This window comes from Camellia sinensis, chromosome 12 (genome assembly GCF_055761805.1).
Source record: "Camellia sinensis isolate YWXY chromosome 12, ASM5576180v1, whole genome shotgun sequence".
NCBI lineage: Eukaryota > Viridiplantae > Streptophyta > Magnoliopsida > Ericales > Theaceae > Camellia > Camellia sinensis.
Window position 1 is genome coordinate 113370185 of NC_138972.1, and position 13117 is coordinate 113383301.

At 35.2% G+C, this 13117-nt stretch overlaps 2 protein-coding genes and 1 non-coding gene across 3 annotated transcripts; 1 reads left to right on the forward strand and 2 right to left on the reverse strand.

Annotated features, from left to right (window-relative positions):
• The first annotated feature begins 315 nt into the window (after nt 1–315).
• LOC114259800 (monothiol glutaredoxin-S2) lies at nt 316–630 on the forward strand. The gene has a single exon (XM_082897184.1). It carries the CDS (start codon nt 316–318, stop codon nt 628–630), a length of 315 nt encoding a protein of 104 aa, XP_082753310.1.
• A 535-nt stretch (nt 631–1165) lies between these two features.
• On the reverse strand, nt 1166–2594 carry LOC114259799 (uncharacterized). Its single transcript, XR_014347078.1, has 2 exons — nt 2518–2594; nt 1166–1568 (listed from the first exon to the last, which is right to left on the reverse strand). It is a non-coding gene; the product is annotated as an uncharacterized LOC114259799 (transcript).
• A 1898-nt stretch (nt 2595–4492) lies between these two features.
• Nucleotides 4493–11401, reverse strand: LOC114259801 (zinc finger CCCH domain-containing protein 32). The gene is made up of 9 exons (XM_028199825.2): nt 11189–11401; nt 10960–11063; nt 10675–10820; nt 10053–10118; nt 9785–9904; nt 9378–9671; nt 8839–9153; nt 5042–5704; nt 4493–4916 (listed from the first exon to the last, which is right to left on the reverse strand). Exons 2-8 carry the CDS (start codon nt 11036–11038, stop codon nt 5300–5302), a joined length of 1425 nt encoding a protein of 474 aa, XP_028055626.2. The 5' UTR covers nt 11039–11063; nt 11189–11401; the 3' UTR covers nt 4493–4916; nt 5042–5299.
• Between the last annotated feature and the right edge of the window lie 1716 nt (nt 11402–13117).

Below are 13117 nucleotides of genomic sequence, written 5' to 3' on the forward strand. Positions count from 1 at the left end.
TATTTGTACAGGTTTTGGATGCTAAAACAGTATGTAATATGTATGTACCCTACATGTGTGCGCGCGCACGCGCGAGAGAGTGAGAGTGAGAAAGGTCACCATCAAGCAATGATCAATTCTAATTTGGAATAGAACTATCTTTTCGAATATTATTTTTTTCATTTGCTTTTCTATCTTTACTTAAAGCATATCCCAATTCACAACCCACCACCTTAGGCCTCTCTATATAACTTCCATCAGAGCTCAAGTTCTTCACAGCCAACTCTTAACTCTCTCTCTCTTCACCACAAGCATTCTTCAACCATCTTTCCAACAATGGCCACAGTGACAGCTTTGGTGGCTGAAAAGCCCATGGTGATCTTCAGCAAAAGCAGTTGTTGCATTTGCCACTCCATTAAGAAACTGATACACGGTTTTGGGGCGAGTCCTACTATTTATGAGCTTGATGAACTTTCAAATGGACAACAACTGGAAAGGGAGTTGTTGTCATTAGGGCGTGAGCCGAGTGTACCAGCTGTGTTCATAGGGGGAGAGTTAGTTGGCGGTTCTAAAGAGGTCATGAGCCTCCATCTCCAAGGCAAGCTAGTCCAATTGCTCATACAGGCTGGAGCTATATTTGTACAGGTTTGATGAGAGAACTTATATTTTAAGGTGTATTTTCCAGGTGTATTTTCCTTTTCTTTTCTTTTTTTCTTTTTTTTCGTTGGCACTAAATAAAGTCATACTTAGTTATTTTACTATCTCTTAAACATAATTCATTAATGTCTGTATTTCTACATGCATTAGTGCAAGAATACAGCATATGTAATTCCAATTGTAGTGCCCCCAACAAATAAAATATAAAACGAGCATATTATACATTCAAGAGACAAAATTACCAGTTCACTATAAGAGTGAATGGAGAGGTGGGTCTGATTCAGGGCTCAGTTATTCTTGAGAAGCAAAACGTGATTGTTTCAAGGTTCAGGTATGTGAATTTTCTCTCTCCAATGGATGTAAGCTGATTTGTGTCAGACTGCGTAAATTCTATGGATGTGCAATAATCCCAACAAATCATAACTTAAAATTTAATAAATTTGTTTCTTTTCATCATATGTAAATCCTGTGTATTTTTACCACAAATTAACTAGAAATTAAAATTATTGCCACAAACAAAAAAAAAAAAAAAAAAAAAAACCATTTTTTCTATCATAATCATAACACAGCAGAAGGTGTGCATGTATTGGGAGAAGAACAGCCAAACAAAAGAATCAGAGGACTAAGAAGAGCTAAAACTTTGAAAGGAACAATACTATAACAAAGCATTGAGAAAAGCTAACCTTGAACAGAATTGGTTATAATCCACTTATTTTTAGAAAATGAAGCAACCAAGTATTCCATCATTTGTGAATATAATCTTTCAGCACATTACTGTTCTGCTCTAGTTTAGCATTCCTTCGCCAATTCTCTACCGCTCTCGAAACAGTGGCATTTGCCTCGCATATCTCTTCAGCAGAGAACTTGTGTTCAACAACTCCCAAAGGTCCAGGCTCCAGTACCTTAATCACCGTTTCCATCTCCTGCTCCAGCTGTCTATGAAATAAATGCCACGTAAGTTTTGCCAAAACGAAAACATTGCCAGTTTATAACAATAAACAAGCTAACATAAAAAAGCCAAAAGCAACTTTGAGAAGGACAAAAACAAGGTAAGTTTATATAGGGCTGACTTGAGAGCCGAGACAAAGGAGCCATGTATAACAGAGACTAAGGTCTTCAACTACGAAGTATGGACACAAACACACCGACACGCCAATTTTTAAAAAATGCAAGACACGACACGTGGGGAACATGCATAAAATATATAATTTTATATATTTATTATATGTTATATATATATGTGAATATATCATTCAAAGATAATAAAAAATGCAATATGACACTAATTCTTATAAATTTATATGATTTTCGTTTTATTATTGTACTTCAAGTTGTTTTATTCAAATTTATAATTAGTTTCACATGTGTTTAATCGATAGACACGTGTGTTTAAGTGATAGACACGTGTGTCGTTTAAGTGTCCAAAGAGTGTCCGGATCTTTAAAAAAAGTCTTTAAAAAAAAAAGGACAAATTTTGAAGAGTGTCAAACACATGTCGGAAAAGTGTCAAAGAATGTCGGTATTGACACGGATACATGACCTTAGAAGTGTCCGAGCTTCTTAGGTCTTGAGTGAAGCTAAGGTCATATATGAAATTTTCACATAAGGATGATGAATCAAGCAAGTGCAATTCAGGATAAGAAAGAGAGAATCAACATAGAGACTGACAAAAGAGGGTAACTTTGTACGGAGCAGACTGGTGATAAAGCATCCAATCCAATCCAATCTATTGGACATGATTTTTGAGCATTATTTTATGTCTCCATCTTCTTTTCTTTTTCCTTTATTTTTAAAACACGACTCTCCATTACAACAAAATTTCACACAGCATATAAATACAGCAAAAGGAAAATCAAGAGTGTATACATGATGTAGAATTACATGATCTTGTTCAATGTCAGAATAAACAAACAGAGCTGTGACATAGTCTCTGGAGAAAGCAAATCAATCGCAAACCCTAACGATACATACATATATAGGTGAGAGAGAGTATATCATATATACATATATGTATAGAGAGAGAGAGAGAGAGAGAGAGAGAGAGAGAGAGAGAGAGAGTACCTGAAGAGCCTGGAGAAGGGTAAGGAATTGCCGAGCTTAGAAAAGGATAGAGGCATTCCGATTCCAGAGAGAAGAGAAGAGAAGAGAAGAGAAGAGAAGCGGCTCAGTCACTGTGTGTGTTTCAATTTGAGCACCCAAAAATGGTTTGGCGTTGGGCCTCAGTGCCCAATTCAACTCATGAGAGTGGGTTCCAACCCTGCGCCCCTTCCCCATCCTTTCGGTGCACAAATTTTTGTTTTTTGTTTTTTTTTTCGGACATCAATTTAGAGGGGCCCTTAAAATAAAATAATTTTTATTTTTTAATTTATTTTCAATTTAAATTATTTACATATCTTTTTTAAAATAAAATTGATAAACAAAAAAACTCAATATAAGTGTACATAAAATAGCTAAAATATCTTTTTTTTTTATTGAATTTAATAACTAAAATGCTCTGTTTCGTTAGTTTTACTTAGCAAAAATGGGTATATGCTTTAGATTGAAAATAAATTAAAAAATCAGAATTAAAATTAACAAAACTAAAAACTCATGATTTATGTTGTCATCAAGGTCAAATTCTGAGTTTTTTTTATAATTTTTTCATAAAATTATTTAGTTTAGAAGTCAGCTTTTGTTTAGTTTGATTTTTAGAATTAATTTTATGAAACAAAATTTAATGAAATTAAAAATTAATTTAGTGTCAAAATATATATAAATAAATAAAATACTTATCATTTACATGATTTTTGTTTTTTGGGAGAAAGAAATAATTTTGAAAATATATTTTAGGTGTTTAATTTTATTAAATAAATTTCTACTTCTCCAAAAAAAAAAAAAAAATCTGAAAACAGATTAAATCAAACAAAGCTGTACCTTTAGTTTGGAAATTGATTTCCGAACAAAATTCAATGGTTCCAAAATTAGATTCGAAAATCAACTTTCAAAAATTAAGTGTGTAAGCGAAGATATAGTGATTTGTGAGAATAAAAGTTAAATACTTATTAACAAACTCTTTTTTTTATCGTCGTTCTGCCCCTAAACATAATTACTATTAAAGCATAAAAGTACAAAAAAACACAAATTTGTGCTGAATTTTTTACTTTGTCATATCAATGATGTGCATTATGAAAGGCATTTTGTCCTATCACTCTTTTTCGCTGCTTACATTCACTTGTAGGAACTACGCAGGGCCGAGCCTGGTTTACAAAAGATGAAGGGCCGAAAGTAACAGGCGGTGTTGTTCTCCCTATAGGCAGGCGTTGTTCTGCTGCTGGTGAATCTATACCTGAGCAAAGAGATAATGCCTCTATGGCAGCTAGAATTGGGTAACTTCAATGAAATTGTAGGTGTTCTTTCAATATCATGCTCTTAATGTTGGAAACTAATATTTTCAAAACATTAAAATGAAGGAGCCTAGAATTCATCTGCAGAAAATAGGAAATTCAAGATTTCGATTTGTCCTAATGAAAGTCCTGTTGATTGACCAAAGAGACCGATGAGAAACAATCCCGTTGTGCTATTTATCACAATGGGTTACAAACTCCTCCAGCATTTGCAACTATTGTAAAGTAACCTTTGTAGAGTTCCGACCCATAAATTTGAATTTGATTCAAATTACCAGACTCCTCTCCTGCATAGTCACTGGACTTGACAACAATTTGTATAGAAAAAAGACTACGCCTGATCAAAACCAACAGACAAAATATAGATATGGATCCACTTATTCTATCTCACATTCATATCTAATGCACAAGCTTATGATGATTCAATAAAATTCTACGTGAAATTAGAATTTACACATACTGCTCCCAAAACATTTGCCAAACCATCAAAGAATTAAAACATTGTTCTCAAACAGGAAGTTTGCTGCTATAATGCTTACGAATTGCATGTGCTAAAATATGATTGTAAACACGGTGGCTAAGTGGGAAACATTTTCGGTGGATGTAACTATAAACCATTCAAAGTTTCAAATGGAACCCTAAATTCCACAGCATTTTCGCCCCACCCCTATCATACAAGCATGGACAATGCTTCTCAAGGTCCAACAATGTCATCTCTTACAAGCATTGATCAATGGATATCAAGACAGAATTCCTACCGAGTCAAATTTAAAACCATCGAGACAATCACTTACCATATCCCAATTAGAGACTGCAATGAAATGCCCCAAGATTTGAGAAGCCTTTAAAAAGGTTTCTACATAAGCCCTCAGAATCAGAAGCCCGAAATGCACCCTCCTGAAATTACCCATATAAGACTAGGAATCACAAAAAATGGAAATTGGATGGTCCCTTTCACTTTAAAAATAAAGCAAGAGTAGAAAAGGCACGAACACAGATTGAATACAAACTTTGGCTTATACCTGATGGAAATGACTACTTTGTTGTTGTTAATGAGAGGAAAACATTTCCACAGGGGGGTTTGCCATTTCAGCTTTGTTATTTGAGTTGATATTGATGCCAATGTTGACTATATGACCGTGAATGATCAGATGTAGGCTATGTACCAAATATGTTGATGAACCTTGATATTAAGAGATGAAACTTTGTACAACAAACAGTATTAAGCTTCCTCAGATCCAAGAATAGATGAGACAGTGAATGGATTTTAGGTTTTACTTTTAGCTTGAACGACGAACTTCAACACCTTGTCTCGTGCTTGTACTAATGCTTAATGGGGCAGAACTTTGACTCGACTGCTGGACATCAGAAAGTGAAGCAGACCCGGTTTGTGAGTAGATGAAACCAACCGAACTACTTGAAGTGTTTCCAGATGAAGGTATTCTACTTGAATGAGGAGGATCCAATATAGGCCCTGATATAAATTCAGGGCGCGGCTCTGAATTTGAAAATGGTGGAGCCAGAGTAGCAAGGGAAGACCCGACCAAGTAGGGAGCAACCAGCATGTCTGAGAGAGACGAAGCTGATGGACTATATCTTACTGTTCGTATTGGATGATCAAATCTGCATGTGCTCCCAAACTTGCAGTGTCCATTTTGCATATAGAAAGCACAAGGTTGTACCCCCTGTTCATCAAACAAAGATCATATTGAATATTTGTTCCAAAAAATAAATAAATAAATTAGCTGAAAAAATAAAAATAAATAAAAATCTTGAAAACATAACAAAATTAAATGTAATGACAAGCAAATCCACTACAGAAAATTAAGGATTCAAAAGGCAGCTTTTACACAACTCTTCCTTCCTTTGTTTCCTTTCCTTTTCAAACTTTGAATTAACACTCAGTTCACCATGTTCAACACATTGAACAATAAACCTTAAGATTTTCTGTCATACCAACTAGTGTTTGCAGGAATCTTCAGCAATAGCCAGCAACAAAATCTTCTCATAATTTGTGACTCTTTGTTTGACTCCAAATATGCAGGAAAATAAATTGATGAGTGAATAAGATTGCTTCTTCAGTATACAACATCATGAAGAGGAACCATAATATTTTATCTTGTCTAAATTATTTTTCCTTCTGATCGACGACAATCATTTTGCATTGTCCTCCTACAAGTGAAATTACCTTCCATTACTAGTTTACATCCTTTTGCAAGTTTTCTATCTTTCATTAAGGAAGTGCAAGGATCATGCATTGGGTGGCCCTCAGTCCATTGGAATTTAAACAGTGACAATATATGCACAAATTTCATAATTATCAACAAAAATATTTTCACATTCACAAAGAGCTGAGATTCTTTATATATATACATATGACACAAAACAGGAATTCCATTAAAACAGCCAAACACATTTCAACATTTAGCCAAATCTCTAGTGTTTTAGTTTCTGGCCAAGTGAGAGATGTCAACAAACAGAAGTGCATATTTCAGACTAAACTTCACTCTCACACCATTAACAGACCCAGTAGATGAGATAGGAAGCCACATCATGTCTGAACAACAACAACTAAAAGAATGAAAAGACTAGCATGGTTTACAAATTCATGTAGAAAATATATTTCAGTCATTCAGAACAATAACAGGTATTAGGTCCACAAAATACTTTTAAGATATAAAAATCACGCAACATGATAAACTCTATAAAATTTAGAACAAGGCTAATAGTTAAAAAAGAAATGTTAAAATAATCAAATGAAATATAGTAATAGTTTAATATATTTATACAACTATGTTTCGTATGAATTTCTACATGCAGACAACTAGACAAGCAGTACACAAGCCAAAATTTCGACCAAGTGCACAAACACTTTTGATAGTTGAGCTCAATCTGTGCCCATACCATTCACTAAATCATTGCCTATTACCTTTTCTAATAGTCCACATGCATATTTCTATCGACTTTCCTGTAGTCTTAATGGTAACCACCACCTTGAATCAAAACACAACTTAATGCTCATTTTATCCCTTTATACCACCTCATGCTTCTCACCTCACCAGTGCACTAGTACTGCTTGGCACAAGCTGATACAGCCCTTTCCAATTCCTTAAAAACTTTTCAGCATATTGGATCTAGCGTGATTTATGTTGCTAAAAATGCATCAGTATAGGCAGTTTTTCAAACGTAGAAGAAACCAAGTGATATAACGAATTACTATCAACCCATCAATCTTTCCAGTCTATGCAACCTGAATTTGTAATCAGCACAAGTTGCCCAGTTTCTTCAGAAATAACATTAAAGAAAAAGTTCTTTGTATGTAAATATTGACACATCTATGATCTAACATTTTTAGTTGCATTAAAATAATGTGTAGGATATAACTGCAAATCAACTCAATCTCCAAATTTGTTTCAATGTTTCCATACCCGTTCATATTATTTACAAATTTTAATACAAGGCTTGCCCCATTGGGTCGCGTGGCCAAGCCTACCACACACCATGACCCCAACCCTCGTCTAGTTTGTTGAAGAAAGATAGATTTGATAGCATTTTTGTCCACTTAACTCCAAAAGCCTTTGTCCCAATTATTTGGGTTGCACAAACATTTAGATTATAACCAACATAATACCTAAACTGAAAATTTAGCAACTATATTTTTGGATTAGTGATAACTTGAGAGTTACTATTCCCCAGCCTATCAAAAATAAAAAATTTATACAAAAAAAAAAAGAAAAAAGAAAAAAAAGAAGTAATGTGAGTTAAGTAAAGGATGGTAAGAGGAATATCGATAAACTTGCCAGTATGAGAGAAAAGAAAAGGTAAAGCTTGAACTATGCAAAATGCATTAAGGGTAAGAATTGGACAGTGTTATTAAAGGACGATAAGAACAAGGAACAATGGAGGAGTTACTTTAAGATATATCTAATGGAAATCATGTTAGGAGCTTAAGTTTCGAATTAAGAAAATAATTGTAGCAATTATACGTCTATAGATTTTTTTTCCAAAAATTAGGATAGTAGATGGAAAGGAAGCCTAATAGTATTCATATTAAGTTTTGGAAGTACTTAGGTGATGAAGGAGCAATTTGGTCAACTAATTAACTTGTTTAATAAGATTTTGCAGATAAAGAAGCATGATGAATAAAGCAACATTTTTTTAAAGATCCTAATAATACTAAATTCTTTAGTGTGGCAAATGCTTAAGACCCACAATTTAGATCCCAAAATTCACCCACAATGAAGTGGCAAGAGAGTTGAGCCTTATATAGTTGAGTGTGACCAATCAAAAGTTGACAGCTAACATGCCATCTCATATGAATCCCACATCATTTAGATTCTAAAACACATGAACTCACCAATACAACATCTACAGCAGGAATAAAATTTGATAATTAGAATTCTCATCAGTAAATGTTAGGCTACACTATAGCAGTTTATTTCATTGATCCGATTTTTTTCGCAATCAAAATTCTTATATGTGCATAAGCATCAGTGTATTTATTTTAGCATATGCAACTACAATTGTAACCAATTGTACCGTTCCAAATAACTAGTCAATATAAAACTCCAGTATATAGTTGCTAGACATGGTTAGAAAATAAAAATATAAACCACCAACACAACAACCAAATCTCTGCATAAAGCCACTTATGTTCAACACTCAATCACCGTATCACAAAACCCTCAAGAAATAAAATAAAATGTGAGCCAACTTTGTCGTTTGCCATGGGAATTTTGAAATAAAAAATAGAAAGAAAAAACAGTAAATTAATTCTTAAATAAGGAGAAAAAATAATTAAGGGATTAGAGAAGTATACCGGACGCATAGGGAGACCCATGGAACTGAGGAGACAATTTGTCTTTGATACCACCCAATCTGGTGGATGATGAAACCTACAAGAAGATCCAAATTTACAATCTCCTGTTTTCAAATAGTATTGGCAATCTGGTTGCCCAGGCCTCTCCGGAAACCCTCTTTCCTGAGTACTGCTTGAAGGTCCAGCAGGAGAGGGGAAGGTAGGATATGGTCCCACAAATGCAGATGCTGAAGAAGGTAACTGTGTAACACCATATGGGGAACCTGCTCCAACAGAGTGTGGAGCACTAGGAGACAATACTGGGCTTACAGGTCCCTACATCAAATAAAATGACACTAACATCAAAAGAGTGGTTACAATTTAAAAAATCCATAACAGGTAACAAGCACGGACACGAAAATTTTTAAAAAATACAGGACACGACACATGGGGGACACATAAACATATGCCATATATAAGGATATATGTCCGACACAACACTCTAATTTCTTAGAAATGTCCGTGCTTCTTAGTATAATAGAAATAACTTTGTAATATACCGCGTAAGGACTCCAACCCGAAATGGGAACAACTCCAGGAGAAAGAAGCACGGGACCATAAGCACCTGGCACATATGAGCCAGGCAATGGTGGAGGCCTTCCAGTCCTATAGCTGGGAGAGGCTGCCCCATATGGATCAAATGAAGGAACTGATGATGAAGACTGCACCGTTGGATAAAATTGATGTGCAGGCTCTGGCATTGACATCCCACCTGGTTGAGGATGATCAAATTTACAGGCTACACCAAATTTGCATTGCCCCGTTTTCAAATAGTAGGAGCATTCTCTCTCACCCTGTCACAACAGAGACAAACAAGGCAACTTCAGTATCCCTCCCAAGAATCCGTACCATGCTCGAGTTCCACATAATGGAAAGTGGGAACTTATGAAGGAAGAACAATTATTACTGGTCTTAATGGGTATCCATAGATATTGACTCGCATATTACTCATCGATCCACCACCATTTCTAGGATGGTGGAACTTGCAGGATGCACCAAATTTACAGATCCCAGTCCTTGAATAATACTGCAAATTGAGCAATGCCAATGCAATCAATACATTACAAACAAGAAAAGACAACGAAATAATTTGAACAATCAACCCAAATAAGCAAAATCGAAACAGATTCCTCTGGCACCAACACTGATCTGGCTAAGGCCAATATCTTGGATACCTGACACGTGAGCTCCCCTGGCCGCTCTGGATACTCACCTCTTCCAAATCTTACAGTTGCCCCAACCTGAAGAGAATTTCAAAGCAATAATTCAGAAAACCATACTTATGTTGTGTTTGGTTCATGGATTTGGATAGGGATTTGGAAAGGAAAACAGAAGACGTGTGTAAAATGTAATTATATTTCATTCACATTTCACTTACATTCCCCTTTTCCTTTCCCTTTCAAAGTTCCTACCCAAATCCATTAACCAAGCACAGCCTTATGGTTTCATGATAAATTCATTAATGTTTCAAGGAATGAAAGTAAACTATCTACATCAATGCAACAAAGAAAGAAGAAAGGAAAATAGTAAATGAAGCCAGTTTAAGGAATTATTTTCTGATTGTTTCACTCGTTCTCTGTAAGAAGAACCATAAGTCTCTGCAACTTCAGCTGATACATTGCCCAATAAGAAACATTTCATTGCAACAAAACAATATAAATTCTATATTTTGCAATTACATATTCTCTTAGTGCTGAGAGATAGAGATGGACTCAAAAAACCCATATCAAAAAATTATATATAAAAAAACTCAAAAACCGTTGAATTCAAAGAAAAAGGAGATGATCGAGGGCGTACCGAGCTACGGTCGCGAGGGTGATTGTAACGACACTTGGAACCGTATCCACAGGACCCAGTTCGCATGTAGAAAGCACAGTCGGGCACGCCCGATCGCTCCGGGTACGGCAATTCTCTGCTCCACAACCCGAACCGTTGCATTGACTCTGCTTGGAAGAAAAAAGCAAATCGAAACGAAAACACAGCTCAGAGACCATTGCATTGCGAAAACCCTAGAAATTTCAGCGCAATCGAAATCAAAATGCAATGAAAAATGAAATTCAAATGCCAAACAATTGAACCCACCTTCGAGCCCAGTTTCGGACCCCACGGGCCAACCCGACTCCGACCCGTCTCTCCCAGTGCTCCGCCCGTAAAACTCCATTGAAATTTTTTGGGGTTCTGATTCTCTATGAGTTAGGATTTTATAGAAGGAAAAAAAAAAAAAAGGGAAATTGTGAATTTGTGTATGAATAGACACTGTTTTGTAGAGTAATTAATCAGAGAGTTTGGTAGATCGAAGAAAGATTGATACAGTGCATGATGGGATGAGAGAGAGAGTCATCTCTCTAAAACTATTCTTGTGCGGTCTGGTTCTTTAGCTCTCTCTCTCTCTCTCTCTCTCTCTCTGTTTTTTTTTCAAAGCGTGTGCTTTTTGTTTGGGTTCTCTCTCTAAAACTACAACTTTCTCTCTCTAAAACAACGTTTGTTTGTGTACCCGCCAAAGTCTGGACAGCCGACAGGGGTTAAAGCCCCCCATCAGGTAATTTTCGAGGGAAATATGGTAACCGACATTGTTTTTTGTTTTATATTTACATAACTACCATCCACCTTGTTCGTTTACTTTTCAAATTTTAAATTTTTTGGTTTAATTACACTATCATCACTTAATTGTCAATAAATATCACTTTGCTCTTTTTAAATTGGATAAATTATAAACACACCCTTTAAAATTTACTTAAAGCACAGATTACCCCTTATAATTTGAAAAAATACAAATACTTCCTTGTTAAAAAAATTTATTTAAAGGAATTAATTAAAAATATGAAATTCATAATTGTTCTCCTATACAATAATAAAATTACTTAAATTATTAATTGAAATATATTTATAACATTATTAAAAACTGTTAATTGACTTGATGATTTATTAATAAAATAGGAGATTTGTTATGAAATTAGAAACTTCAGAGGATAAAATATAATTTTTAAAATCACAGGGAGCGATTTGTATTTTAATCAAATTTCAAGATGTGTATTTATAATTTACCCTTTTAAATTTGTACATTTTCAATCTCTTGATTATAAAAAAAATGTACTGTTTTTATTTATTTTGGAGATGGTTTGGAAACGGTCACTACAGGAAAACCTGTCAAATAACACGGAGCTTTTTGCGACGGGGTACCTGCCGTCGCAAAAAGTGGTTTTTTTGCGACGCAGTGTAATTTCTGTCGCCAAAAATTTATTTTGCGACGGGGTTTATTTACCGTCGATAAAAATGGGCTTCTGCGACGGGTGTGACTTCCGTCGCTAATGAAATTAAAAGAAAAATGTAGGAACAGTTGCGACACACGGTATACCGTCGCAAAAAATATTCTTTAGCGACGGTAAAATGTTACCGTCGCAAATGGTGGATCATCTGTGACGGCAGAGGCCCATCGCAAATACTCTGGGTAAAAATGACGTCGTTTTATTTGTTAATGATGTACCATTTGCGACGGTTAAATTTTCCCGTCGCAAAAAAGTTTTTTTTCATATCCCGCTCATTTCAGTGGCCCATTCGCGGTCATATGTCCCAAAATCCCTAAAATCCCAAATCAAAATCCATTGATCCCAAAATCCCTAATCTCCGACGGCGACGGCCTTCGCAGAGTGGCGAGGGTGAACGGTGAACGATGGCCTTCGCCGGAGTGACGAGCAGCAGCGACGCGTGACGAGGGTGAACGACGACTGACGAGGCAAGACATTCATCTCTTATCTTCAAGTTCGCCAATTGTAGCTCATCGTGCTTTGTTGTCGCCTACATTTTTCTTGATCGGTTCGTGCACAGCCAACCACTTTTGCCGATCAATTCCTTCAATGTGCATCGGTTTTCATTACCAGTGTCTTCGTTTCTATCAAGTTCATGGATGATATGTGAGTTCTCTTCACTTTTCTTCTTCTTCTTCTTTTTTTTTTTTTTTTTTTTAAGTAGTGATTGAAATTCTTTGATCTATTCTTGTGGTTATACATGAATCATTTAGTTTTTTAGTTAGCAAAGTGGATTTAGATGTTAATTGTATTGAAGTTTGTTTTTTTGTTGGGAGCTTCCTCTATCAATTAAACTTAATATTTTAAAAAAAAATTCAAATTTTAAAATGTGTGGATTTGATTCATTACGTGTGATTCACACTATGCTAAATTTAAATACTCCTACATACATTAATTGAAATTCTTATGTATATACATTTCTAAAGTTAAATTGG

Coding starts and splice junctions, on each gene's coding strand:
- LOC114259800 (XM_082897184.1), top strand. CDS start 316: ATGGCCACAGTGACAGCTTTGGTGGCTGAAAAGCCCATGGTGATCTTC.
- LOC114259801 (XM_028199825.2), bottom strand. CDS start 11,038: ATGGAGTTTTACGGGCGGAGCACTGGGAGAGACGGGTCGGAGTCGGGT. Junction 9,905..10,052: donor CAGGGGAGCTCACGTGTCAG/GTATCCAAGATA, acceptor CTCAATTTGCAG/TATTATTCAAGGACTGGGAT. Junction 9,672..9,784: donor ATGGATACCCATTAAGACCA/GTAATAATTGTT, acceptor CTGTTGTGACAG/GGTGAGAGAGAATGCTCCTA.